The sequence below is a fragment of the Notamacropus eugenii genome, chromosome 1, assembly GCF_028372415.1.
Source record: "Notamacropus eugenii isolate mMacEug1 chromosome 1, mMacEug1.pri_v2, whole genome shotgun sequence".
Lineage (NCBI taxonomy): Eukaryota > Metazoa > Chordata > Mammalia > Diprotodontia > Macropodidae > Notamacropus > Notamacropus eugenii.
This window is the reverse complement of record NC_092872.1, coordinates 12,630,643-12,658,397: the sequence shown is the minus strand read 5'-3', so window position 1 is coordinate 12,658,397 and position 27,755 is coordinate 12,630,643. Positions and strand designations below refer to the sequence as shown.

Sequence of the window (27,755 nt, the reverse complement as noted above, 5' to 3'; positions counted from 1 at the left end):
CCTTGGGTTGTATAAACGCCACTAAGGGATACTTTTGTCTGAAAAACTAGAACCAGTCATAGAACTTTTTCTTTGGACGATGTCAAAGTTACTGCCTCCATTTCTCCCTTTCAGAAATTCTAGACAACCATTTTTCTGTTTTCTTTTATGATTGAGTCATCTGTCTTTTGCCATGTTAATATTTCCTACATTTTAACTTTTCTCAGTTTAGTTATTAGAGAATTGGTGTGGTAATGGAAAGGGCACGGAGAAATCATTCAGTTGGGTTCTTCATCTTATGACCCTGTCATTCAAGAGCATTGAGACCTGGAACAATGTAATCTTCATCACGTTTCTGGTCTTAATTTCCTCATCTGTCAAGATTGGCCCAAGTATGTTAAGGGTTCTTTCCGGCTTTAATAGTCTGTGAAACTTGACCAGGATATCTCTGTCCAGGTGATGGAATAGAGAACTCGATGCCACCATTTGTGAAATTCTTATCAAGTTGGCCTTATGTTTAAAAGGCAAAGAATAAAGGGTAGGGCATATATCTGGAAAGAACACAGCCTTCCCTCCAGCTTCCTTCAGGATCAAGACTCTCTCTGGTCTCCAGCACACAGCTGAACAGTGTTACCAGTCTTCTGCATTTGCACGCTTTCAGGCCCAGGTGTCTGGCATGTGAATTCACTGGCACCCTGCTGAGAGTTCACAACATTGATTTTTACTTGGCTACTCCTTGAAAGCTCTGAGAACATACTAGTCAACTGACTGCTTCCTCCAGCTTTTTTTTTAAAATAACCTTTTATTACACACAATTTCAACAAACGAACTGCTAAGCCTATATCTTGTTTAGTGCCCAAATGAAAGATAGATACACCAGGATATTCACAGTAGCCTTTTGTGTGGTAGCGAAGAGTTGGAGAGGCTTCTTGTTTAATGGGTAAAGAGCTCTCTGAAGGAAAACCCGTGTTCGAGTTCTGACCCAGCGACCCTGAGCCTGACAGTAGTTTGTATCGTCAGTGCTGGTCACAGGGTGCTCTTCTTTGAAATCACAGGGGTAGTCCCCAGCCCATTGCTACAGAAATCCAGGTGTAGAGTGGATGTCAGTTGATGGGGGATGACTCAATCAGGCTTTTTTAAAATGCTGGTTCTGCTAAATGATTCTTTTTCCTCTTTTTATATTCTTGATATGAGGAATAACTCTGGAAGGGAAAGGAATGCAATAAACGTAGATGATAGCAAAACAGAAGATCAATGTATTTAAAATCTTCTTATGTGAAGAAAAAACAGCTCAGATTTTCAAAAAATATCAGCACAGTAATTCATGCTCTCTGCTAATATTTTACATTTCTATATGGGAGATTTGGGTCATATTTATATTCTGCTTTAATGTTTTCAGTCAGTGCTTTCCTGACAACCTCCCTGTGAGATCATTTAAGTAACATTGTCTGCTTAATAGATGAGGATAACGACCAGATAAAGAGACCTAAGACTGAGAGGGGACTCAAGCCCAGGTTCTCTGACTCCAAATCCACTGATGTTCCCACTATATTATGTTATGCTGCTTCCCTAGTTTTGGTTTCATGGCTTTGTATTATTTTATGTGTCTTCACATACTCCTTACATTTACCTTTTTAATATTGCCTCATTGGAGTACCACAGTTTGTTCTGCTGTCCTTCAGCCATTGGATATGTCTTCATCTTTTTTCTGCCAAGCATGGACTTTTGCTTCCAGATCTGATATCACCCACTCTGAACTTTATATTCTTTTGCAGAAAGACAAAAGAGAAAATTTGTTTAAACAAAATATTTGGAGCAACAATGAAACCTGCCCTTTGCACCCTACCACACCCATCAAGTTGCCCAGACTCGGGTCTCCTCCTTTGTATCCCAATTCTGTCCCACTCAGTAGAAGATAATGCAGTTTCTTTCCTTAGTGATGTTACTGGTAGAGCAAGGTGGTGCAGCCGAATAGAGCACCAAACCTACAACTGGAAAGACTTGATCCTGGGAAAAGTCACTTAGGAAACACTGTGTTTCCTAACCTGTAAAGCGGAGTGGATGAATAAGAGTAACTACCTCCCAGAATTGTTGTGAGGATCAAATGTGAGTTATTATGTGTATGGTTGCCATATTTATTATTGTCTTTGGATTGCTGCCTCTTCACCTCATATCTTGATGGTTCCAAGATGAGACGTCAGAATCACAGATCCAGAACTAAAAGGAACCTTAAAAGTCTGGATTTGAGTTTCCTTTTGAAATGAATCTCTAGCAAGGTCAAATATAGATGACTTGGAAGTCATCTGCTTCCAGCCCCTTCATTTTGCCATGTCCAGATAGGCCCAGAATAATTTCTTCAAGGTTATATAAATGTTAATGGGAAAACTGGGATTCAAACCTGGATAATATAAGTCTGGTATTCTTTACATTCTTCAGTGTAGTTTAAGTGTTGTCTGTGTACCTGACACTATGTGTAGCCACTAGAGGGTTACCAAGAAGAATTGCTCTGTGAGAACAGTCATGCTAGGAGAGCAGATGGTCTTCACACTGCCATCATGTCTTTTCCTAGAGTTTAGTTGGAAAAACCTTTAAAGTCATTGAGGTCATAGTCTCAGCTACCATCTGAATAATTCTTAGTAACCGTGGAAAGGATAACACCTGGGGTTAAGTTCCTTCTTAAAATGAATCTGAAGCAAGGTCAAATGTAGCATCACAGCTGGAAGACCAGGGGTGACCAAAGGAGGAGCCAAGGACCTTCAATAAAGGATTCTGGTCAGACGATAGCATAGGAAAGGTGAAGTGTAGCTTTGTTATACTGATGTTGGAAGATGAGACCTGAGAGAAGGGGCTGGAATCAGAACAATAACTTCTCGGGTTCCTGTGTTCTTTCTTCCCTCCATCCTTAAAAGACCTAAACCACTAAAGAGGGCAAAATGTGCTGGTGATGGAGGGTAGGAAGAAAGCATAAGAATCACAATTTTGGAGTTGCAAGGGGCATCAGGTCATCTCATCTTAACTCTTCTATAGTACCCTAGCTTCTCCAAAACCCTATTAACCTTGAGGCAACCTTCAACTTTTGGACTGCCCTAATTTTACGGAATTTCTTTACATCAAACCAAAATCTGCCTTTGCAGCTTCCATCTGTTCTTGGTTCTACCCTCAGGAACTAAAACAGAATTAAGTTAATATTTATATATGACAGTCTAAAATATTCAAAAGATAGGGTTTTTTTACCCCCAACTCAGATTTATATGCACTCTTCAGTCTCATGCAGGTTGATAACCTCCATTTCAAATGATCCTCATGTGACGTGGTTTTCACTTCCTTTAACCTGGTATTTCTCTGAATCCTGGTCTTTAGCCTGTCAATGTCCTTTATAAAATGTCATTAGAAATTGAGCGCCATGCTCCAGATGTGTCCCGATCATAAAACCACTCTTGTCTGGACACTGTGTCTTAATGGAGACTTAAAATTACAACAGCTTCCAAACAACATTTTTTGAGCTTTCAGCCCACTGAACACCCCTCCCCCGCTTTTCTTTTTAGCATAGATTCTCCCCTTGCCAAAAGCTGCCTGCCCTATACTTGTGCAGTTGGTGTTCTGAAGGACCAAGTGAGCTGAAAAGATTGATCAGGACGTTGTGTGCCTGTGCACAGTAAACTATATGTACGGCACCATTTTGTTTTGTTTTTTTAATTAGAAAGCCGTTACATACCTTTTGTTGCTTTGGGTAGGGGGCGGATTCTTAAGGGACAGAAACAATTGCAAAAGATAAAGAAAATTCTGAGTGCACGAAGAGCTTTTGCACAAAATGTGTCCAGGACGAGAAGATAAGTGGTCAGCAGTCACATCCCTAAGGGTTTGATGATCAAAATAAAGAGAAATGTGACCAAAAGTTATTCTGTGAAAGAGAGCTGACCAAAGAGTTGCAAAACTATCAGCTTGTGAAAGAATGCTCTGATAATAAATGCCAATCAAAACCGAAGGTTTCACTGCAAATTCAGAAAATTAACAAGGCCGACAACAAGAATAATCATCGTTAAGTTCAAAAGGTATTGGTAGAATTGTGAATTGGCCCAACTATTCTGGAAAGCAGTTTGGACTCATGCAAGTAATGTGACTTAAACATCCATAATCTGATCCAAAGATGCCGCTGCTAGGGTATAACCTAGATCAGGTTATTGACAAAAACAAAAGTTCTGTATAACACAAAAATATTTATAGCAGCACTTTCTGTGATGGCAAATAACTGGAAACAGTGGATGCCCATCAATTGGGGACTGGCTGAATTCTTTGACTCTTACAGTAAAAAATGAATACTGAGAGCAGGTGGGAAAGTAGAACAATTATCACAAAACAAATTGCAACAGAAGTATGCATAGTTGGCCCCAAAGAGACAATAGCTAGCATTTATGTAGCACTTTACAAATATCTCATTTGGCTTCTCACAAAAACCCCATAGGGTTGATATTGTTATCTTTGTACTGATGAGGAAACAGGTAAATTAAATGACTTGGCCAAGGTCACAGACAAGCCACTACGCGTCTGAAGTCATATGTAAACTCGTTCCTGACTCTAGGCCCAATACTATTTATTGCACTACTTGAATAAGAAGACACCTCTTTTGTAAAAGATCAGTGGTAAAACATTGCGTATAATGTTAGATTTTTTTCATTGTATTTCATTAACCCATTTTACTGAATTTTCTTAGTTGATTTGGGGAGAGGTAAATGGGAAATCTAATGTAAAAATTATATCAATAAAAATGTGTTGTCTTTAAAAAAAGGATTCCTTTGTTTTACTCTATGCTGGATAGAGTATAAAATACGCCTTTAGTCCTGGAGACAGAGCCCTGACCTCTCCCATGTCCTTGCCTATCTTTTCCACAGAATCCAAATGGATGCCTTGGCTTCCTCTGTGCTAGCCAAAGCTTTTCATTGTTCCCCTTGCAGACCTGTCCCTCCCTACCCCTACTTCACAGGTGCCAGACTGGTGCTGGGCCTTCTCTTGGTCTGGCAGCTTATGTGGGTGGAACATAAGATAACTAAGGACTGAGGTGGATGTTGTGCTCTAGATTCTTGGAGAATAAGCAATGTGACCTGCTTTCCAGCACCAGCCAGACCAAAACCTTATGAAAACCACCCACGCTGAGAGCTAAAGATTGTGCCTGCACATACACAAACAAGAGAAAGTGACATAAAATACACACCCTACTGAAAAGAGGGAAGAGATAGCCTCATTATTGTCTTCCCTCCCTGCAGTGTCCCACCCCAGCAACTGAAAGGGGCGGTGGGGAGGGAGACAGGGAAACAGACCAATATTCCCTAAAGAGGAGAAAAACCTGCACAAACAACAGGAGAGGAAACGAGTATGAGCCATGCATACAGACCAGGGGAGCGAGATGGAGGGAGCAGAAATGTGCCCTGATTCTATGTCTTCAAGGATAGTCTGCTGCCATCACTAGTGTTCTCCCTCAGAGTGAGAGAGGAGGAAGTTGTATTTCACACCTGTATTTTCATTTCTCCTGATTTTCTCTTACCCTTAGTGGTTCTTTGTATTTTTGCACAAAATGCATCTAGAACAAGATGGGGTAAACTGAAAATAAACAGAGCTTCATGCGGTTTGCAAAGCCTTTTTGTAGTGTGAAAGAGCTCTACAGTCATAGTCTTCTATGTCCTATATAGAATTAGAGATGAAGAGGTGGACCATAGAATTCTACATTTAGACCTGAAAAGATGCTAGGGATCATCTGCTGCCTCCTTCTACAGCTTGCTTCAAGATCAGGAGTAGTAAGTGGCTAGGTCAGGACTGGAACCCAGATGGTTCATACAATCTGTAAGCCTCAAAGACTGGATTCCAGCCCAGTTTTTCTGCACGAGGTGGCATAGCACAATAGGAATCAAAACTAAAGGGAAGGCTTAGGAAGTCTGTGGGGAAAGAAGGAAGAAGATGCTGTGGAATAGATGACAGGACAAGACATCTGATATCTCAGGAGGTGTCCATGGTAGTTGACACAAGCACAAGGAGGGGAGTGACCTGCTCAAAGGCACAAAGTTAATGGAATTTAATCTTCATAATCCTGCAAAGTATCCATGAAAGACATTTCCTACTTGACGTTGTCCAAGAGCACATCTGTGAATTGACAACCAAGTCATCTGTCATAGTTCAGCTTGTCACATGACTTCTAGTGCACTACTAAACTTAAATCAGAGATGTGCTTTATAGTTACTGCTCTCAAGTACTGTCTTCATTTGTTCCCCAACAACCATCTAAAGTAATCAGATCAACCAAATAGGTATCAGGCCGAGAACTCTGGGCTTTTCTGTCAGCATTCTGAGAAACTCAGCTATTTATAACATGCATGCCAAAATATTTCACAGCTTAATTTGCCTGAAGACCTGAGGGAAGTGGCTATTTAATGGGTAAAGTACTATATAGCCATTGACTAAGATGTGATTCCAGTTAAGGTCCTTCTCCTCTCTGAGGCCGTTTCTTCCTACATAAAATGAAAGGGCTAGACTAGTTGATCCCTAAACTCTAAAACTTTCTGATTTCACAAGAATATCTAGTTGTATAAGAGGGGAATATGACCCAAACTAGTTTCCATTATGACAGAAGTGGGAAGGGGTAGCCAGATGTACCGATGTTGGTTCATGGTTCAGTGCTTTCATTTTTGCAGAAAACGGATCACATTGCATGTGGGACGTTATTACAGCATCTTCTGTAACTTCACTTCCACCCCAACTCCTGCCTATCCCGATCTACTCATCCCTACACTTACACACATATTCTTTTCCCAAAGCCTTTTGGCAGCACCTAGGTTCCCTTCAGCCACTATTATGACTGTGGTCCAGTGGGCACCTCAATATCCTCCAAAACAAGGAAGCACTCCCTCCTCCTACCTCAAATCCCAATTGAAGACCTAGATGAGGGTAACAGACCCTACCTAGCTTTCAAATCTGATCCTGGAACCCCAGGCTGATGGTATATGGCTCAGTTGTTTCAGTACCAGCATCTGGTAATTAGTTTGAAGGAAGTGGAAAATTCCCATAAGGACACCTCCTCTTTGGGAACCGATAACAATAATTGACATTCACATGGCACTTTGGTTACAGAGTTCTTCATATCCATTACCTCATTGGAGACACAACAGGAGGGAGGGAATAAGGGCCTACTCTATGCCAGGCATTGGGCTAAGCCCTCTCACAAACATTGTCTCATTTGATCAATAATCAGTGAGGTAGATGTAATCCGGGTTATCACAAATGAGGAATCAGGGTCAACAAATTTGAGTTGGGGGCAATATTGCAGAGCTGATCATTTTAAAATGCTTAGCACAAGTGCCTGGTACTTTGTTGGCACTAGAGAAATGTTAGCTGTCATCATCATCGTCATCACTACAGTTATTAGGCTGCATTAAAAGAGAAGCAGCATCCCGGAACAAGGAAATGATACTCTCCCTGAAATCTGCCCTGGTCAGATAATTCCTGAAGTGTATTGTGTTTGGTGTTGTGCATCACAGTTTAGTAATCATGTTGATAAACCAGTGTGCAGAGAAGACCAGCGAGGAAGGTGAAGAGCCTTGTGTTAGTGACATGAGAAAATCACTTGAAGGAACTAGGGATGTTTAGCTTGGTGAGATGACAGGGGAGGCAGTGTTGGGGGGAGGGGAGGTGGTTGGACATGATAGCCCACCTCAACTTTGTATTTAAAAGGATACTGTAGGCAAAAAGGACTGAGCCAGAAGTCAGAATTAGGAGTGTAGCATCTAATGGGTAGAAGTTTCAGACAAATACAGGTTTAATGGAAGGAAAACCTTCCTAACAATTAGATCTATCCAAAAAGAATGAACATTGGGAAGGAGGGGAAACAATCCTTAATCGAAGGTTGGCTGGCTAATGGACTGGAATGTGAAGGATTTTTTTTTTTCAGATATGGATTGAACTAGCCCGACTCTGAGGTTTCTTTCAAGGCTGCGATTCTGCAATTCCTCCCTGTTCTACCTTTTCCTTTCTCAACACTTCTCTTTAAACCCAAAATGCTCTATGAGCATTGATACTTCTTGGCCCAAATATTAAAATGGAAGGGCATTTGCTGTGTCATATTCCTCATTACCCTCATTCCCAGGTCAGAATCTTTGAGCTTCATTCAACAAATATTCACTGAAAATCTACTTTAAGTGAATGAATGAAGCATTTACCTAGTAATATAATACAAAATATTATATTGCTATGTACTGGGACTATGAGGACTATAGAAATCACTAAGTCCCAACCCTCAAGGAACATACAGTCTAATAGGGGAGGTAAGATAAACACACAATTATTAATATAAACAGTACTGATTGGGGTGAGTGCTCTCAAATGATACAAAATATGCTATGTAATTTAGGAGAAGTCATTCTTCCAATGAGATATTTCACATTGTCTTCTATTTTTTCATTCTTTTGGTTTTGTTTTGTAATTTCTTGGTTTCTCATAAAGTCATTGGCTTCCATCTGCTCCATTCTAATTTTTAAAGAACTATTTTCTTCAGTGAGCTTTTGAAGCTCCTTTTCCATTTGGCAAATTCTGCTTTTTAAAGCTTTCTTTGCCATATTGGCTTTTTGGACCTCTTTTGCCGTTTGGGTTTGTCTATTTTTAAGTGTTATTTTCCTCAGCATTTTTTTGGGGTCTCCTTTAACAAGCTGCTGACTCTCTTTTCATGATTTTCTTGCATCACTCATTTCTTTCCCAATTTTTCCTCCTCCTCTCTTACTTGATTTTCAAAATCCTTTTTGAAGTCTTCCATGGCCTGAGGCCATTGCATATTTTTTTTTTTTTGGAGGTTTTGAATGTAGAAGTCTTGACTTTGATGTTTTTCTCTGATGGTAAGCTTTATTTTCTTCCTTATCTGAAAGGTTGGAAGAAAATACCTGTTCACCAAGAATAACCTTCTATAGTCTTATTTTTTTTCCTTTTCTTGGCATTTTCCCAGGGAGTCACTTGACTTTTGGAGATGTCATTCTTTCACCTGGAGTAAGTGAGCTGGCAGGATTTTGGTAGGAAAAAGAAAGGTGTTGTAGCTTGTTTGAAGCACCAAGTAAGAGCGGGAAATAAAATTGTAAATCTGTATGTCTTAGATATGACCAATTGTGGAGATGTTTGAATACCAGACTAACAAATTTAGGGCTTTCCTCCCACCCTTGTAGATAATGGGAGGCCATTAAGTGTTTCTGAGCAAAAGAGAGCTACTTCAGGAAAATAAATCCTATAGGATGTGCTTATTTAGATGGGTGTTTTTGCCTAAAGTCACAAAGCTCGTTAGTGGCTGATTTATAAGTTGTTGAGAAGTGAAAGGGACCTTTAAGACAGATGGGAAAAAGAAAGGTGAGCAGTCCATCCTGCAGAAGAACACAGAGTTCTTGCAAAGCAATAATGGAACGTAAGATTGTAAGGCTGTATATCTAGTCCAGGCCCCTCGTTTTTCAATTGTGGAAACTGAGGCTCAGAGAGAGGAAGCGATTTGCTCAAGGACAGAGATCTGACCCCACGGCACCCTTAACTCTCATTTCAGGTTTCTTTTCATCACATAATTAGACCCAGTTCTCCTTACTCTCCCTCCCTGTACTTTTCACGCTGTGATGAAGTGATGCATCTAATGTCTCATTCTGGGTCAGAATTCAAGGTCCAGGGAGTAGAACTGGAGTCATCTCTGCAGAGAGGAATACTCCAGAGACTGCCAAGCTACATACTGGGCTGGGAGCTGGGGTCCAATGAGGTCATCCTCCCCAGCCAGTCATGTGTTTATAATGACAAGGGAATCTCCCCATATGTGAGATGGAAAGGGTGCTACTTACAGGTTTGCCCTAGTGGAGTCGTTCCTATGAGGGCTGTCTGTGTGTCTGTCCATCAGTCGGGGGGGGTGGTCCCAGTCAAGGTGCTTTTCTCCCTCACGGTCCTCTTCCAGCCAAAACCAGATTGATAACTGCGGAGCCTGTCGGACCCCTGGCCCTGATGAAAGGAGCCCAAGTGGACAGTTGTCTGTCCTCTTCCCAGCCCTCTAGGCTGCGGTCGGTCTGGGCTGCTCAGATTAGATTAGATTGATCCGATTAAAGCCCAGACCCATTTGCTTCCAGCCTGGCAGCTGCCAACTCTTTTCCGGGCTGAGCCCAGGGCCCCCTTTGGGAGGGTGTGGTAGGGCAACCTGGGGTCTCCCTGGAAAGACACACGCTTTGCCAGGCTCCCCCCTTCTCCCTGCGTTGGGAGCTGGGAGGAGGGAGGGAAGGGGAAAGGATGGAGCTTTGGAGCGGGGGAGGGGAGGACAGACGGGCGTCCGGCCTTCGGGCCTGCGGGCCGCTTCTGACCCACGCTGGGGTCCGAGCCCGCCGCGGGCCGCGGGGTCCTCCCCGGCACCCCAGGTCGTGCGCCCCTGCTCCCACTGTGGGAGCTCCCGCGTGGGTGTGCCCTGCACGGCTGCCCTCCGTCCTCACGGCGCCCGTCCTTCCAGGGTGCGGGGAGGAGGGGTCACTGCGCCCCCCTGGGGGGGCCGGTGCACCTTGGGGGGTGCACCTTGGGGGGTGCGAGGGTGGTCATGCCAGCCGTTGGGCTCCGGGGAGGGGAGGCGGGAACACCCGTCCCCGGACACGCCGCCGGCCCTGCGGAGCCGGTCGGGGAGGCTGGGCTTGGCAGCGCGGTGCCCGCAGGGCGGAGGCCGGCCCGGGTCCTGGTCCTCGGGGGCGCGGGTCAGGCGGCCGGGAAGGGGTGCGGCGGAGGGGCCGAGACCCCCCCGAGCCCCCCTGCTCTGCGGGCCCAGAGGGCGGGGCAGGGAAGGAGGAGGCCCCCGAGCCCGCGTCAGCATTACGTGCGGAGGAGCCGCGGCTGCTGCAGTCGGGAGGGAGGCGGCACCGGGCCGGGCTGGGCAGCCCGCCGGGCGGGGAGGGGCGGTGCTGAGCGCCGGCGGCTGCGGCGGGGAGGGCGACGCGGGAGGAGGGCGGTGCGGAGGCCGAGGCAGCGGGCGCGGGAGCGGAGCCGGAGCGGAGCCGGAGCCGGAGCCGGAGCGGAGCCGGAGCCTGGCAGGCACCGGCGCGGGGCCCGGGCCGGGGCAGCACCGCGGCGGGATGCGGACCGCGCTGCCCTTTGCGGGCTGAGGGCAGGCGCCGGCGGGAAGCAGCAGCCCGAGGCGGACGACAGCGGCGGGAGCGCGGCGGAGCCTGCGGGAGCCGGGCGGACCGGCGGCGGGATGGGCCGAGCCGGGCGCGCGGGGGGCGGGGGGCCGGACGGCCGGCGGAGGCTGCTGCTGCTGCTGGGGGCCGTGCTGATCGCGGGCGCCCGCCTGGCCGGGGCCGCGCCGGGTAGGTGCCGAGACCCCCCCCCGGGGCCGGGCGGGTGGGGGCGGGGAGAAGGGTTGGGGGGCGCGGGGCGGGGGGGGCTCCGGGGACCGCGCACGTGTCTGAGTCCCGCACCCCACCCCCCGGAGATTGGGTGAGGGGAGGCCCCCGGGAGGGAAGGGGCTCACGAGGGGCGTCCGCCCAGCCCCCAGCGGGGTCACCAAGCCCCCCCACTCCCCGCCCTCCCCTCACCCTAACGCCGGGCGGGGAGGGGGCGCGAGGTGAGACAGATGGACGGAGGGGAGGGGGCGCGGCCAGCCGCAGGTGGCCGGGGAGGGGAGGGGACGGAGGGACGGACAGAGGGCAGGGCAGGGGGCGCGCGGACAGACGGACAGAGAGGAGGGCAGGGGGCGCGCGGACAGACGGACAGAGGGCCGGGCAGGGGGCGCGCGGACAGACGGACAGAGGGCCGGGCAGGGGGCCCGCGGACGCACGGCTGCAGGCCCCGGAGGGGGCGCCGCCCTGACGCCCCGCTCTCCCCCCCTGCCTCCCCTCTGTCCCGCCGCAGCTTCGGAGCCCAGCACCGCGGGCCCTGCCCCTCCGGCCGCCGGGGAGCCCCAGGAGAGCCGCCTGCCGCGTGCCAACGACACGCGGCTGGACCAGGGCGCTGGGGAGCACGAGGTGGCGGCCGCGTCCGAGGGCCGCGCGGGCCGGGGCGAAGACGAGGCCGGCCCGTGCTGGGACTGCCCCCCGGGCCCCCCCGGGGCGGGCGGAGCGCTGTCAGAAGAGGCCCTGCTGGAGGCTTCTGCCGCCGTGACCGGGGCGGCCTGGCCTGAGGCCATGACTCTGGAGCTGACCCCGGAGAACCGGGAGGACGCCGGCAGCGGGGACCCCCAGGCCGGGCGGGGGGAAGTCCCACCCTCCGGGGAAAGCTGGGGGCCCGCGTCCGAGCCCGGGGGGGCCAAGGGGCCTCCGTCTCCCACCCCGGGGGGTCGCCTCAGCCGCCCCCTGCCGGGCTCCGTGGCCCACGAGGAGAGCCCCCTGCAGCTGTGGCTGAGCCCGGGGCCGGCCGCCGCCTCCGCCCCCCCGGGCACCCCGGAGCCCCAGCCCTCCTCGGAGGCCGTGGACCTGGACTACTACGACGGCCTGGACCCCGAGGCCCGAGGCCCGCCCGACCCCGCGCACCGGCACGTGCCCCCGGGCGAGGACGCGCCGTCCTGGGGCCTGCCCGACATGTACGACGACTTCACGCCCTTCGACGAGTCCGACTTCTACCCCACCACCTCCTTCTATGAGCTGGAGGAGGACGAGGAGGACGAGGAGGAGGAAGCGGCCGGCCGGGACCTGGAGGACGGAGATGGCCGGGGACTGGCCGGCCCGGCCCCCAGCTCGGGGCCAGGCCTGTCCCAGCCCACCGGCCGCTGGCACGGGGCGCCCCCGCAGCGGCCCCTGGGGGTGCCTGGCCCGGGAGAGGCGGGCAGAGAGCTGGCACCGAGTGGGAACGGCACGGTGTGCCGCAGCGGCTTCGTGAGGCACAACGGCTCCTGCCGCTCCGTGTGCGACCTCTTCCCCAGCTACTGCCACCACGGAGGCCAGTGCTACCTGGTGGAGAACTTGGGGGCCTTCTGCAGGTAAGGGGGGGCGTCTCGGAGACCCTGCGGGCAGACCCGAGGCTAGGGCGTAGAGCCCCAGGCGGCCCACCGCTGTGCCCGGGGCAGGGCTGCTGTGCCCGGGGCAGGGCTGCTGCCCCGCGCTCTGCCCCGCGCTCTGCCCCGCGCTCTGCTCTGCCCCGCGCTCTGCCCCGCGCTCTGCTCTGCCCCGCGCTCTGCCCCGCGCTCTGCTCTGCCCCGCGCTCTGCCCCGCGCTTTCATTGCTTGGAAAGGACTCCCCCAGAGTAAACGCCCCCTCCCCATGTTCTGAGGGTCCTGCTGCCCAGACTTTGGGAGCAGCTTTGCGGGTACGCTGCAGATGGGGGTGCTGGGCGTCCTCTCAGGGCACGGACAGGACCTTGGGTGAGGTCTGGGAAGGGCTGAGAAGTGCGCGAAGGGCGATCCAGCTTCTCACGCTGGGAGTGAAGGCGGCAGGGCTCGTTGGAGCAGAACTGGCCCTTCCGTGTTTGCTTGAGCTCCTGTCCTTGGTACCGAAGCAGCAGAGCGTGGAGGGCTGGGGAAGGGAGCCTCCTGCCCCCCAGATCCCGGGTGCAGGAGCGCTGAGAGCTCACCACCTTTCTTCCCCTGTGCCTCCTCTCCGGCTCCTTGTCTTTTCCAGGGATCACTCTTGGCTAGAGATTGCCAGGTAGATCCACAAATGGCTTGGTTTAATGGCCTGTTGACACTGTCCCTTTGCCAAACCTGCCATTTCCTCTCCTCCTGACCCCTGTGGGCTCGACGATAAGCACCAGGCTTGTGGCCGTGTGAGATATGGAATTGTCATACATAAGGCAGGAATGCAGACAGGAAAAGCTGATCTTTGGAGAACGTTCAGAGAGGAAGATCTCTTGGTAATGGACTCAAAGATCAGCCTTTCAAATGAGTAGAAATAGAAAGCTGAGTCATGAATTTCTGTTGTGGAGTCTCCTGGTCCCTCGTCATGTTCAGCATTGCCAGAAATGTAGACTAGCCCATTAGCTTCGAGCTCAAGACTACCTTTCTCTTCTGCCTTACATCCTGCCTACTTTGATAGCCAGTCTATACTATAAAGGAACTGAGAAATTTGGTAGCTTTGAAAACATTATTGTGCAACATCTAGAATAGATGTTACTATCCAGTCCCTGGTCAGTACTTAGTGATTATCTGTTCACTACCTGTCTCAGGTAGGGTCTTGATGTTTGAACCGTTAATGGGGAAGTCAGCTTCAAAAGGAAAGGACACAGGCAAGAATGATAAAGACTAGAAAAGTTTGTCTTCAGCTTTCACAGAACCCAAAGGGGTATATAACTTTGAATAGGTGGGGAGAGTATTGGACACGCAATCTCTTCACCTTGGTTAACTCAGGTTCAGGTTTTATTCCTGACGTTTCTTTCACAACTCTTGAAAGGGAAAGAGGCCAAACCACTTAAATCTTTATAAATATAAATTCTTTATAGAAAGATAATCTATGGGAATTCGTGTGAAGATCCCGAGTTTTGTTCATCTGGGACTAAAGCTTGTGTTCATTTCTGAAAATGGTTGCATCTACTGGGACTGCAAAGAGTCAGTTGTAGAGTGTCCTATGGGCTGTGTATCTTGATCCTCTAGTAGCTCCACAAGGAGTCATTCAAAGACTATCAGAAAGGAAAACAGAGTCTCCTTTAATGATTTTCTAACAGGAAACTATGGCTACTCTCAATGCCATCCCCTGATTGGTGTCCCAGGCTTCAGTGTCTAGAACTTTAGTTTGAGGGGAAGGAACCACAGAGGAAAGACCAGCCTGTGCGCCATGATGGCCTATGATGTAATATCCTCAGCACCCAACGAAGGAACTCTGAGAGTGTAGGAAAAATGAAAATATGAAGTTAAGATCCTTTGTTACTTCTTGGAGATTGTAAAGGCTCTTAAAGCCTTCTTAAAGTCACAGACCATCCCCAGATAGGAATGTGAGATGCTGAACTACTAGGCTTTGGATCAACTCACATAGGCTTGAGCAGTGGACATGTGCTAGTCCCAGGAAAAGCCTCCTACAATTCCATCCCAGCTACCCTTCTTCCATTGTTCATCCAAGTTGTACTCACATGTTCCCCTATTAAAGAATCCAGTTCTGGTAGTGTGTATCCATGGGCATCGGCTGGAGAGCTCTTGCGCATTCCAGGCACATATGATTGAACCCTCAGCTGCTTTCTGTAGCAGTTTCTGTCTGTTGCTCTCCTTTTTCTGGGACATGATCAGAGCATTGAGGGTTAATTTCTCTCTTACAGAAGGATAAAGATCCTCTGGTAAGGGTAATCTGAGTTCTGTAGGGTCTTCAAAGCAGTGAAAGTCCTCTGATATCTTTGATAGTGCAGTTTGAAAGGAAATCTCTTGGGTTCCAAGCAATACCCTTGAGACTGGGCGTAGCAAATTCCTTCTTGCAAAATCCCCTTTCTGGGGCCCCATTCCCTTGTCATTCGGTGGGGTTCATGTCCTCCTTCCATTGCCTTTTCCCATCTCCTTCTACATCTTTCCCCTTTGAAGCAGCCTGGTTCCCATGGAAACAGCAATGTCATTGGAAGAACGGGAGCCTGGAAATGTCCTCAAGGGCAAGAGAAAGTCACTCAACAGAGGGCCTAGGACTGTGCTTAGAAAACTAACTATAAAAGATTTTGTATAATAGTTCAAATAGCGATAGGAAGAGGACTCGAAGGGTCATGTTCCAGGGGCCAAGTAAGTGGGGTGGGGCTATCTGTCTATCTGTGCATTTATCCTTCTGTCTTTGTATTCCTCCATGTATATCAGCATCTAGTAAGTCACGTACAGGGTGTAGACATAAAGTACAGGGACTGGTTCCCCAAGTCAGACACAAAAATCTGTGTCATTTCTTTAAAGCCATTCATCTTCTTTGCCTCTTTGTCAGCCCCTTTTCACCTGGGGTTCTCTGCATCAAGAATAATGCCCAGAAAAATTCCTGTAACTGCCTTTCTTAAGAGGCAGGTTGATGTAGTGGGAAAAGCACTGGGCTAGGAACCGCAAGCCCTGGGTTCTGCAACTTACTAGGCATGTGAGCATGGGCAAGTCACTCCCAGCGTTGGCTTTCTTCTTTGGAAAAGGAAATAATCATGTCCACCTAATCTTCTTTGCAGTCATGGTTCCCAGATGATGCAGTTTAGGTGAAAGCACTTCATAGATTATATAAAGTGCAATATAATCTAATAAGGTTTTGTATTATTAGACCTCTGAGCCATGACTTTACCCTTTTTGTGTTGTGGACCCCTTTGGCTGTCTTATGAAGCCTGTGACCCTCTTATGACCCTCTCAGGTCATGTTTTAAATAAATGGAAGGACATGCTAAGTTCTAGTTAGAAGTTAGTTAAAATGAAGATGCTATTTTTTTATGATCCAAATTCTCAGACCCCCTGAGATCTATTTGCAGACCCTTTGCTCAGGCAGTGATAGGACTGTGCCAGTTTTGGAACTGAGGGGGTTGGTTTATGTCACAAGTCCAGGGATGTTTAACCAGGCCAGGACCTGTGTGACTCATTCCTGTCCCTGTCCCCACTGCTCCTTCCCACAGGTGTAACACACAGGACTACATCTGGCACAAGGGGATGCGGTGTGAGTCAATCATCACTGATTTCCAGGTGATGTGCGTGGCTGTAGGAACAGCTGCTCTTGTGTTGCTCCTGCTTTTCATGATGACTGTTTTCTTTGCCAAGAAACTTTATCTGCTGAAGACAGAAAACAGCAAACTGCGTAAGACCAAGTGAGTCCTTCTTCCATCTCTCCCTCCATAGTGGGGTTCACTCTGTCCCTTAGCAAATACCCCACATCCATGGCGAATAAATGTGGTAAAATGGAAATTGTTCTGGACTTGGAACCAGGAAAGCTGCCTGGGTTTGAATCCTGCCTCCTATTAGCTGTTGTGCCCACCAGTAAGTCGTCCCACCTCTGTTGGCCTCAGTTTCCAAAGCTCTAAAATGGGGATAATCATATTTGCAGTAGCTATTCTTGTGAGGAGAGCTTTTGTAAATCACAAGCTACTATGTAAGCATGGGAAAATGTGACTTGTCCTCCAGGCTTCCACATGTGGTTTTTGAGTTATCTAAGTATGTAGAGAGTTAACTGCCTAGAACAGGGGTGAAGTTTGGATTCAGTCAAAGAACCGTGTTTGAGAACCTAGAGGGCCACTTGTGGCCTCAAGGCTGCAGGTTTCCCACCCCTGTCCTAGGATCTTGTATGACAGTTCAGACAGGAACAGGTAGATATCTTTAAAGGTCCTGTTGTGGGGGTACATTCATTGTCAAGCTCTGTTATGATCTAGCACTTTGCTCCAAAACCTCCACGTCCAGAGCCCTCCGTTTTTACTGTGCATTGTCTAGGTGTCTGTCTCTTGGGAGGGCGGGGTGTGTTTGTCATAGAATGTCTGCAGTGCCTGTGGATGTCCAGGTACTGCAGCAGTGGCCTGTTTCTGGTGAGAATGATGCCGCTCCTTGCCAGCAGCACCCTTCCTTTGGCCTGAAGTGAGATGACCGAGGCCAGATATCAGTTGTGGGTTTCAGATTAAGGTCTGGCAACCCCATTTCCTGGTATGGGTGCCAGAGATTGCAGACCAGTGGCTGTAGCCATCCCTCTCCCTTCTCCTTTCCCATTCATTCCTTCGGATGTTAAAAACTGCTGCCAGCTGCATACGCTTCCTGAGTGTAAGGCAGCCGAGGGAAGCCAGAGATCAGAACTATTTTCCCTGGAGCCATGATTCTTAGCATAGCAAAAGGAAAGAGGTCAGAACCTCCACACATCCCTTTTAAAGGCCTGTCAACAATCTGGATATCTATTGTGCTTACCCATAGAGACTTGTCTGTAGTCTTGCATGTTTCCCTTTGTGTGTGTATCCTACTATACACTCACACTTTTGACTGCAGATTTTCACTGCAAAAATAAAAAAAAATTTAAATTTTGAGAGAAGCTAGAATGAGTTAGATTTAGCTGAGTTCCCATATATCTTAGGCTGAAATATATCCTGACACTGCCTGCTACCCCATTCCATTCAACCTGTAGCCCCATCCTGTGCCCTCGCTTGACCCAGGATCCCCAAGAAATGTGACTGAAGGACTTTTCCCTTAGCCCACCCTGGGGAAAGGACAAAACACCATCTGCTAGGTCATCCTTTGCAAAGTGCAGCTGCTGGCAGCTCTGTGTAGTTCTGAAGCTGGCCAAAGGAGGGCTGGAGGGGCCCCTTTATTATGTCTGTGCATTGAGGCAAGGCCCTTCTCTGTATTTGTGATCGCTTTGGAAAGACACAGGCCTGTCCCCCCGGCTGCTGAGTCCACCACTCCCCCCTCCCCCACCACAAACACACCACTGGGAATAGGAGAATAGTGATCCCCTATTCCCAAGCTGCTGCTTAGTGGGAAAAAGGAGGAGGAGAGAATTCTAAGGGATATCCTCACTAACCGTTTGGAGACATCGGAAGTCGGATGGTCACCTTAAAAAGGGGCAGTAGAGAAGATGAAGACAGAGTCTTAGAAGAGGTTCCTTTTAAGAACCACCAACCAACAGAATGTGGAATAGAGAAAGAACAGGACACCGAGGCCAAGAAAGCGTCTTAGTTTTTGTCTTTGCTCTGGATGCTTTCTCCAGCAGCGTTCAACACACACACGGTGGATTCTCTCTGTACCGTAACTTTGCTGGTGTCTCCTCCTACTGCATCACCTTCTTTTGATCCAGGTCTTTTCTGCAGCTGTACTAATGCATTGTGTGTGCGGTAGACTTAAGGATATTGTTTAGGAGATCTAGAACTGGCCCATGCTGTTGAATGGACGTCATGTCAGACAGATCTTTAGTACTAGTAACATTCACTTACGTTCTTTCTCTCTAATTCTGTCCTGGTCAGCAGATTCCGGACACCATCTGAACTCCACAATGATAACTTCTCCCTCTCCACCATTGCCGAGGGATCTCACCCAAATGTAAGGAAACTTTGCAACACTCCCCGTACCTCCTCCCCCCATGCCCGTGCCTTGGCTTACTATGATAACGTTATCTGTCAGGTAACTTGTCTTCTTCTCATTTCCTCTTCTGCATGCACCAGCCCCTCACCTGTGCTCTTGGGCTACTTCAGAGTGTCATTTAGAGGCACCTTTCAGAACCAAGAAAAGCAACTTGGAAAGTTGGGGTGGGGTGGGTGGGGCAGCTAGGAGTACCAGGATACTAAAGGCAGGAGCATAGAGATGTGGTTGCTCATTACACCTGAAAGATGGTAGAACTGGAGTGTCAAATACAAAGCTCTTAGTCACAAGGATCCCATCTGTGTTGATTCATAGCTTCATGTGGGGCTTGCAGAAAATCTAGTTATTTCCTTTTTGCTTTTCATATCATCAGAGAGAGATTTTGCCTTAATTGCCATGGCGGAGTCTGATCAGTGAAACAGTAAGGAGTCTGGCTAACACTTCCAGGAATGTGAGAACTAGAGCATCCAATTTTTCAGCATGGTTTGAGGAGAATCAGGTTTGTTTAGCATACTTGTATACAACTGTTGAGGGTCCAGTGTCACTGAAAGCTACCTGAGCTAAAGGAAAAAACCACGAGAAAGGAAAACAAGCAAACAGAAAGATACCTGAGCAGCCACCAATTTGGTAATAGGCCTGTGTGATGAATTGAGGGAAAATCAATCCAAATCCTGCTGTGTGGTGGTGATTAGCAGTTGAGATCCAGAAGCAGCATTTAGGACTTTCTGTAGACTGTTCTATGAACATGGTTCAGTCTAATAAACTTTCCTTAAGCATCTGCTGTGTACAGAGCACTATGCTAAGAATTGATTGACAGGGGTGCAGGTCGAAAATACACATTAATCTTGGTCCCAGAGCCTACAGTATAAGAGAGATCAAGACTGACTCAAGGCCAAGAAGGTGATAGGCATCATCAGGATGGAAAGAAAAAGAAAGAAAGAGAGGGAGGGAGGGATGAAAGAAGAGGATGAAAGAAAGATAGGAAAGAAGGAAGAAAGAAAGAAAAAAAGGAAGGAGGGAAGAGAGAAAGGAAGGAAAAAAGGAGGGAAAGAGAGAAAAGAGGGAGGAAAGAAGGTAGTATCTCACCCCTTTGGCATATGAGAACAAACTTTTAAAAAATAGCACTTTTCACATGAAAAAGATGGAAGCTGAGAGAGGAGATATGGTTAAAGTCTATAGAATGGTGAAGAACCCAAATCAAATGACAAAGTATTAGAGCCAGACAGGATTTTCCTTAGAGGTTATCTAGTCCAATCCCCTTATTTCATGATAAAAAAACTGAGGGAAAGTGGTTTTCCTAAGAAAGTAATAAGACACACACTGACATCACCCTTGAACCTTGAAGAGATAAATTCCACAGAATCACAGGATTTTCGAATTGGAAAGGACTTGAGCATTCCTCTTGTCCAACCCATACCTAAAAGGAATCCACCTAAAATAAACAACCAGCAGACCCATCTAGCCTCTACTTGAAGATCCCCAAGAAGAGGGAGCTCGTTACCTCTTGAAGCAACCTACTCCATTTTTAGACAGATCTGTTTGTTACCAAGTTTTTCCTGAGATCAAACCCAAATTTGCACTTTTCAGCTTCTACTCAGCTCTTGCTCCTGTTCCCTAGGGGCCAAACAGAACTCGTCTGCTCCATCCTTCACATGGCAACTCTCCAGGTGTTTTACAGTAGCATCATGTCATATCTTCCCAAGTCTTCTCTCCTACCCAGTCAGTCCCCAATTCTTCTGTGACCTGGACCCATAGCCCTTCACTGTCCTGATGGTCTTTCTCTGTATACTCATCAGCTTATCCATGCCCTTCCTAACCTCTGATTCACTGAAATGAACATGATACTCTAGCTGAGATCTGAAAAGTATGGTGGAACTACTGCCTCCTCATTCCTGGAAGTTATGCCTCTAGTAATGCAGCACAAGATCAGATTAGGTTTTCTGGCTGCCATGTCACCCTATTGACTCATATTGTATTTGCAGTCCACTAGGATCCACAGATCTTTATCAGATTTTGGATAATGTGATATTCCACTAATATAAAGAAGTGTTTACTTATATTTCAGATACTAAACATCAGAAACTTGTGGCTAAAATAACCATAGGTTAAGAAAGGGTTTAGATAAATTCATAGATGATAGTTCTGTACTAGATCATTAAGGAAAACTAAAGATATTTAGAGCCATCTCTAACCTTTGAGTTTGCTATATTCCCTTTGTGGAATTGTTAGATAGTCCTAGCCTAGCTGGACTGTGGTCCTAGACCAGAATGACGTTCTCGTGATCCGAAGATGAATTTTTCACAATTATTATTTATATGCTGACAGAGCATACAGGGGATCTTTTGAACATTTCTGAATCATGTATTTCCAGTTAAATATTTATACCCTAGGTGAGACCACCTTTCACTTGTTGGAGGAAGAAAGGGTAATTTCCCACCTGTTGAGGGCTTTGTAGTGTGAGCTGTCCTTGTGGGGCAAAAGTGTCATATTTCCTTCTGACATTACGTGATCCTGCTTTGTGAGAAGAGATCTATAGAAAACAAATGACTTTATACTAAATTCACAACACACTCAGCTTTGCAAAGAAAAACCCTTGGGAGGGAAGAGCTTCCACACAGAACCCCCAGATCTTTATTGCAGAGGGTTACTTTAATTCTCACTCCTCTTCCCACCAGCGTTCATCATCAGAAGAATCCCATGGAAATTCTGAATATCTTCTTGGTGCTTTAGACTGGGTGTTGTGAAACACTTCCTTAATTGAAGATTAAGGTTATTTACCAATTAGTAATGATTTCAGGTAATCATTTCTGACCCTGTCTCAAAAGTTGTGTTTTTGTTCTTGACTCATCTTTGTGTCTGACCTAGTAATCTAGGCATACAGAATCCTTCCAGAGTCATGACCCCCCCACCAGAAAAAGCACACAATCCTTAGACATACACAAGACTTATTGTTCTATGGATTCCCCAGAACTGAAAGGGACCAAAGAGGGGGCCGTCTAGCTTAAGTCTTTCATTTTACAGATGAAGATATGGAGGCCCACTGAAGCTTGAGTGATTTGTTCAACATGTTACAAGGAAATAGTGGATCTGGGATTAAAACTCAGAACTCCTAGGCCAGTGTTCTTCCTAGTTCATTTACAATCAGCAGAAGTTTATGAAGCACCTGTTATGTGTAAGCCATCACATTAGACTCTTGCACTACACAGTCAAACTTTGGGGTCCAGTGCATTGCTTCATGGGTCAGTTTCCTCTCCAGGTACATCGTCCTTTAAAAGATACACTCTGAAACAGCTTCTGACAAAAAAAAAAAAAACCCTGCTGCTTTGAAGCTAATGTGGGGGGAGGTGGGAAGGGCATATTGCTGGCCTATGTGCAAATAACACTTCCCCTCCCCGTCCTCTGTTACTCACCTCACCTTGTGCTAACACTCACATTGGCCCTGTTGGACCAATGCGAGGTAACCGTAGCTGGTGGGCCATCGTGTGTAAGTCTCTGTGTAAGTCTCTTGTGTAGCTAAGCAGCAAACCCGGAAGGGATTATCGGGAGAAGAGGGAAGGGGCCATTGTTCAGCAGCAACCTTCCTCCCCCCACCTGCTGAGGTTTGTGGGTTACCCAAAAGGAATGGTGAGTATTGGGAAAATGGCTGCCATAAGGGCCATAGCAGTTCTCCTGTGTATACGAAACAACGAAGGTCACCCATCATCCATATGTAGTCCTTCTGAATGCCATGCATCATCCAGGCATCAGAGCTGCAAATGAGAAAGTTAGAGATGGAGCCTGGGACCTTCAAATGTGGGGGGATTGTTACAGGATATTCAATACCCTGATTCCTCAAACTTATAGAAAGCTTCCCCTTAACTACCTCCAATTTTACTTCACTCTATTTCTTTGTGGGGTTTTTTTGTTGTTGTTGTTTTGTTTTTTTTTTACTTACCAGACATCATTTGCCCCATGTGCCTGATAAAATGCTGGCTTCTAGGAGCAAATGAATGAATGGTGCAACTCTTAGAGTTGTGGGTCTGGATCAGAAAAATTCCCAAGATATGGTCTGGTCCCAGTAACCTCTAAACTACAGGGTGCTGATATGGTTGGAATAGGATTTGGGTACATATAGCAAAGGGGAAATTACTTAATCCTTTTTTCCCCAAATAGAGGGTCTTTGCTCTTGGTGTAACAAAGCAGCCCATTGGGATGTGGCTGTAATATTTGACTATTCAACCAACTAGTCTTTCAGGATCACTTCTTGGGGAAAAAGGTTTAGGTTGAATGTTCTATACATAGACTCTCATGATGCAGGACCCTTCCATCAACATTTATTTGTTAAGCACCTACTATATGCCCTGCACTTTGCTAGGCATTGGGGATATAAGTAAAAAGAATAAAATAATCCTTACTTAGAAAGTGCTTAGAATATTCTAATGAGCCAAGGTTGAAAATACTGTGATATCAGCATAGTACTGATATGAAACAACTTCCATTGCTGTTTGGACAGAAAATGTTGAGTGGCAGCTTAGTAATTGTTCGTTTCTTAGAATGTGCTTTCCCTTCCACTTGGCCCAAATTTAGGGCTCTTTTTTGATCCAAGTTCCCACAAGGCTCAAAGGGGCTAAGTTTAGCTTGGTTCCCATGCCATGGCTTCATCAATCTAAATTTCTTTATATTACAACAATATACCTGTGGCTTTAGTATGCCCCAGAGAATGGAAGGAGGCATCAAAGGGAACCCCTGGAAGGTAGAAAAAGGATATCTTGCTGTGAGGCCACCATTGACCAAAGGACTTGTGCTGTGGTTTGAAGCCAGTTTTACTAAAGGCTTAAAATAAGGATTGTGCACTAGTTCAGTCTCCTGTGTGTACTTTCCCCAATGACCCTGGAAAATAAAGTTTTCAAAACTCTCTGTGAAAAAGCACATGAAAATGTCCCCGCTATTCTGTGCCTCCATCAGCTGTCTTGTCCATTAATATCTCAAGTCTATTTCTTCATCCCTGCACTGGGTGCAAGGGAGTACACTCCTCACATGTCTGAAGAGCTCTGTTAAATCTGTTCATGTCTGTTTAACTATATTTGTCCTCAGACTAAATTAATCCTACTCCATTTACAATTTTCGCTCAGTGCCTGTTTTTCAACCCTTCAGTTGTTTTCATTGTACTTCCTGGGACTTTCTACAAGTTCACCGTGTCTCTCAAACTGAGGGACCCCAGGCTAGGTATTGGACTCAGGTGTGGGTCTGGCTCAGGTTAAGTATCAAGCATCTCAGCGTCTGGCACAGCATGGCAGTTTTGGAAGATTTGTCCTTAATGCTCCTCTAGTAGTGAGGACCTAAGACAGGAAAGGTGAAACCAGATCACAGAGTCAAGGAGTAAGTTGGCCAAGTAGAAACCGGAATCAGCGGGCCCAGATAAAATACTAGAAACGCGTCCTGGATCAATGTCAGCAAATTATCTCAGAACAGGCGATATTATAAGATCTTCAGAGAAGGGATACTTAATTTAACCTGACTCCTGTCTGTATGGAGCCCAACAACCTCATGACATTAAGTCCAGTGGCTTCTTGCTTTACAGTGGTGATAGGGAAACACTTGGTCAACACTTGGAAAGTGACAGGAGGGAAATCCATAACGCCAATGTTCTCAGCTTCCTAACCAACGAAAGACTTTCCAAATTTATGATCAATAACAGAAAAGGATTCTCAGATGGTTTATATGACCTCTTATCAGTGGAGTCTGAGAACTATCTTGGCCATTTAGAAAAATAATCACTACCTAGTGAGTTTGGTTATTGTCTCCAAAAATGGCCCAAAGTAGGTAAAGACAGATCAGAGAGAGAATTGTGAAAGAAAGAAAAAGGATGAAGCACATCTGAAGCTTCAGTAATGTAGAATGTAATATATCAATAAAAGAACCTTGAAATTGTGTTAAAAGACATGTATAAGAGGTGTAGGGGCCTTGAGGGATGTCATAATCACAAAAACAATTGTCCTATTTTGCAGGCTGTAATATGTTTGGTGGGAATGTGGTACCTATCTAAAGTGAGGGGGGGAATATGAACCTGACTAGCACAGATCACTGGGTACCATTCAAGCAACAGAAATCACTCCTGTGAAGTCCCTTCAGCAAGGAAGCCATTTTAGTTACAATCTCCTAATGGGTCCAGGTCTGATAATAAAGAAATAGGGGATAAAGGAGGTTACATTTCTGTTCTCTGATTAAAAATGGGATTTCTTCACTGTACAGATTAGTTGCCCCCAAAGTTATCCTGTACCTCATTGGGACTAGAAAGTAGAAAATATCCCCGTGCTTGCTGAGAGGTATCCTCTCAGAAGTAGAACAGTACATGAGAAAATCCTAGCTACAGTAAAGTCAGTGTGAAAAGTAGGCAGACCTGCATAAATCCAATGCTGTGAAAGGTCTTTGACTTGTCTGAAGGCAAGACCTTTGTGTGTCCAAGACTCTTTATGACTGTGCCTCCCATGATGATGAATTAGCAAACCTAAGATTTATGGTTCCACATCCCAGAAGAACCAGTTGTGTGGCTGCCCATTCCTTTTCAATCTAATTTTAATCTGATCCCAATAAAATTATAGAATTCCTAAAGGTAACTCACAAATAGCTTCGGCCAGTCTTAGCGATCTCCCCTTTTTTCCCCCTTTCTCAGATCTGCTAACACGGATCGGATGTTGGAAACTTATTCTGTCTGATTTCTCTCTCTCGTTCTTTCTCCTCTCCCCCTCCCAAATTTTTCCTCTTCCAGGATGACTCCAACATATCCCATAAAATGCAGGATGTTCTGAAGTCCTGCCTAAAAGAGGAGGAGTCATTTAACATTCAGAATTCCATGTCACCCAAACATGACAGTAGCAAAGGTGACCAAGAAGAGTCAGAAGTGAACTGTCTCCAGAATAATTTAACATGAAGCAAAGGAAGAGGAGAAGGAGAAGAGGAGGAAAAGAAAATCGACCCATTGTACAGCTCCATTTCTTGTAACCATTTGTTAAACTTTTCCTTTTTCTGACTTCATGGCATGCTTTGATGTGTTTTGTACAGAATGGGGGAAAGATCCCCGAAAAATATGTGAAGAGCCTAAGCTGAATTGCGCGCGTCGGGGTGTCTGATCTGTGCTGTCTGTATACTGCTTGGGTTAGTTCTGATGCTGTGATTTCTAAACCTTTGCTGTGACTCAACTGACTTTTTTTGTACTTTGATCCACCTTTTTTTGAAATACAAGTAAAAGCAAAAAAAGAAAGTTCTTGAAATAAAACATTTTTTAAAGTTGCCCGACTCTGGGGGCTGTTGTTTTTCTTCCCTGCCCATTTGTTCTTCTTGGTTCAAAGTGAAGACCTCACTAGTGACGATCTGTCAGTCAGCACTGTCCACTCCTCCCCCCCACAGCCTTCTAACTCTACCTGTCTGATAATGCTTTCCTTTCGGCATTCTCACTCTGGGATGAGGAATGGGCTCCTAGAGAGGGTACTAACAGCACCATCCCAGAAGGCATCCTCCACTCTTTCACAGACCATAGGGACATCAGGACTCGGGTTTGTGAGTTAGTGGGCTTTCAACCTTGTGCCTTGGTGCCCTCAGCCCCTCCTACCTCGTCCCCTATCCATTTAGACAAATTTGGGGTCAATAGTAACTCTTAAATCTCTCTCAAGCATGGTTTGAGAGAATTCTTTTAACTAGGGACTTATTAAAGTATTCTGTGGAACACATCAGTCCAATAAACCCTCCCAGGAGCCCATAAGGGAAAAACCTTATCAGGAAGGGGGCGACAACAAAAAAGGTGGGAGGGGAGATAGGTACAATAGAGCTGCCAAGTATCGGAGATTCAAAATAAAGGCTGTAGAGTTAAAAAGGAATCTGCCAGCATGCCCCATGTAACTCTCAGAGCATGACATCGGTCTCCTGTGTTCGTCTCTCCTCCTCACTTTGGTTTGTGGCAGAATGTCTGTCTTAAGGGGCTAGCCCTGCCGTAAACAATCACTTCACACGTTTGTCTTCAGATTCCTTCTGCCTTTCCTTCAAACATCACCCTTCCTGATAGGCAACCATTACTTTCATGCTACTTGGAAAAATCCCATTCCATAATACAGAGAATGGCTGGGAAAAAAATGTCCCTTATGTCTCCCTCTGTCAAGACTTTCATGTCTGATGTCTGGACATAATGCATGGTAACTGTGTATCTCAATTAAAAACTGAAAATGTTTCAAATCTCAAGTACGATCCCGATTCAACAGGGAGAGTGTTTTGGGCAAGGGACCTCTTCAGCACCTCTCAAATCACACATATCTCATTAAGGGTCGTTAGCTTCTAGCAAAGGATCTAGCAGACAACATGCCCAGGGACCCTCAAATCTGGCATAGAGTTTGGAAGGGAGAGGGTATGATTTTTGCCTTCAGCTCTCAGGAGAAAATGGAGGAGCAGGTAATGAATTCTCTAACAAGATTAAGACTGAGATGGCTGTGGATTGTGAACACACAGAATTTCCTCTTCCTGGCCCTGACAACTCATTTTTTTTCTTCTCTGGCCTCTTGCTAGTCCAGAACCCATCTGATCTCTCCCCACCCCCTACTCCAGACCATCATCTCCTAGCTCACTCTTTCTGCCAGGGTATTGACCTGAGTATGTCTCCATTTCTCTCTTTTTCTTAGCTTCCCTGTCTTTCCTCCACTCATGGTTGTATGTCACATAACGTTGTGTGAAATAATCTTAGCAAAGATCAAAGAGACTGAGGGTTTTGAAACTTAATTCCTACTATCTGTCTTCTGAAATTATCAACTATTAATTAGCTGTTAACTATTTCCTGAAATGTATTCCTCTGTGTGTTTATGGTAATTGTAAAGTATTGTACTTTCCACG

General features: G+C 46.6%; 1 protein-coding gene and 1 long non-coding RNA gene across 7 annotated transcripts; one reads left to right on the top strand and one right to left on the bottom strand.

The window, feature by feature from the left end:
- Window positions 1–761: 761 nt before the first annotated feature.
- LOC140533756 (uncharacterized) lies at window positions 762–10,378 on the bottom strand. Its single transcript, XR_011977046.1, has 3 exons — window positions 9,818–10,378; window positions 1,610–1,745; window positions 762–1,181 (listed from the first exon to the last, which is right to left on the bottom strand). It is a non-coding gene; the product is annotated as an uncharacterized lncRNA (long non-coding RNA).
- Window positions 10,379–10,470: 92 nt separating this feature from the next.
- CSPG5 (chondroitin sulfate proteoglycan 5) lies at window positions 10,471–26,171 on the top strand. 6 transcript variants are annotated; one of them, XM_072653889.1, is made up of 5 exons: window positions 10,471–11,311; window positions 11,856–12,918; window positions 16,472–16,660; window positions 18,788–18,863; window positions 21,578–21,740. In XM_072653889.1, the coding sequence occupies exons 1-5, from the start codon at window positions 10,552–10,554 to the stop codon at window positions 21,644–21,646; spliced, it is 2,157 nt and encodes a 718-aa protein (XP_072509990.1). In that variant the 5' UTR covers window positions 10,471–10,551; the 3' UTR covers window positions 21,647–21,740. The 6 variants fall into 6 exon arrangements, with proteins under 6 accessions (XP_072509990.1, XP_072509996.1, XP_072509955.1 ...); XM_072653895.1 differs by having other exon boundaries at window positions 10,474–11,311; window positions 18,791–18,863; XM_072653854.1 differs by lacking the exon at window positions 21,578–21,740 and adding an exon at window positions 25,651–26,171 and having other exon boundaries at window positions 10,477–11,311; window positions 18,788–18,944.
- The last annotated feature ends 1,584 nt before the right edge of the window (window positions 26,172–27,755 follow it).

Coding starts and splice junctions, on each gene's coding strand:
- CSPG5 (XM_072653854.1), top strand. CDS start 10,552: ATGCCAGCCGTTGGGCTCCGGGGAGGGGAGGCGGGAACACCCGTCCCC. Junction 11,312..11,855: donor CCTGGCCGGGGCCGCGCCGG/GTAGGTGCCGAG, acceptor GTCCCGCCGCAG/CTTCGGAGCCCAGCACCGCG. Junction 12,919..16,471: donor AACTTGGGGGCCTTCTGCAG/GTAAGGGGGGGC, acceptor TCCTTCCCACAG/GTGTAACACACAGGACTACA.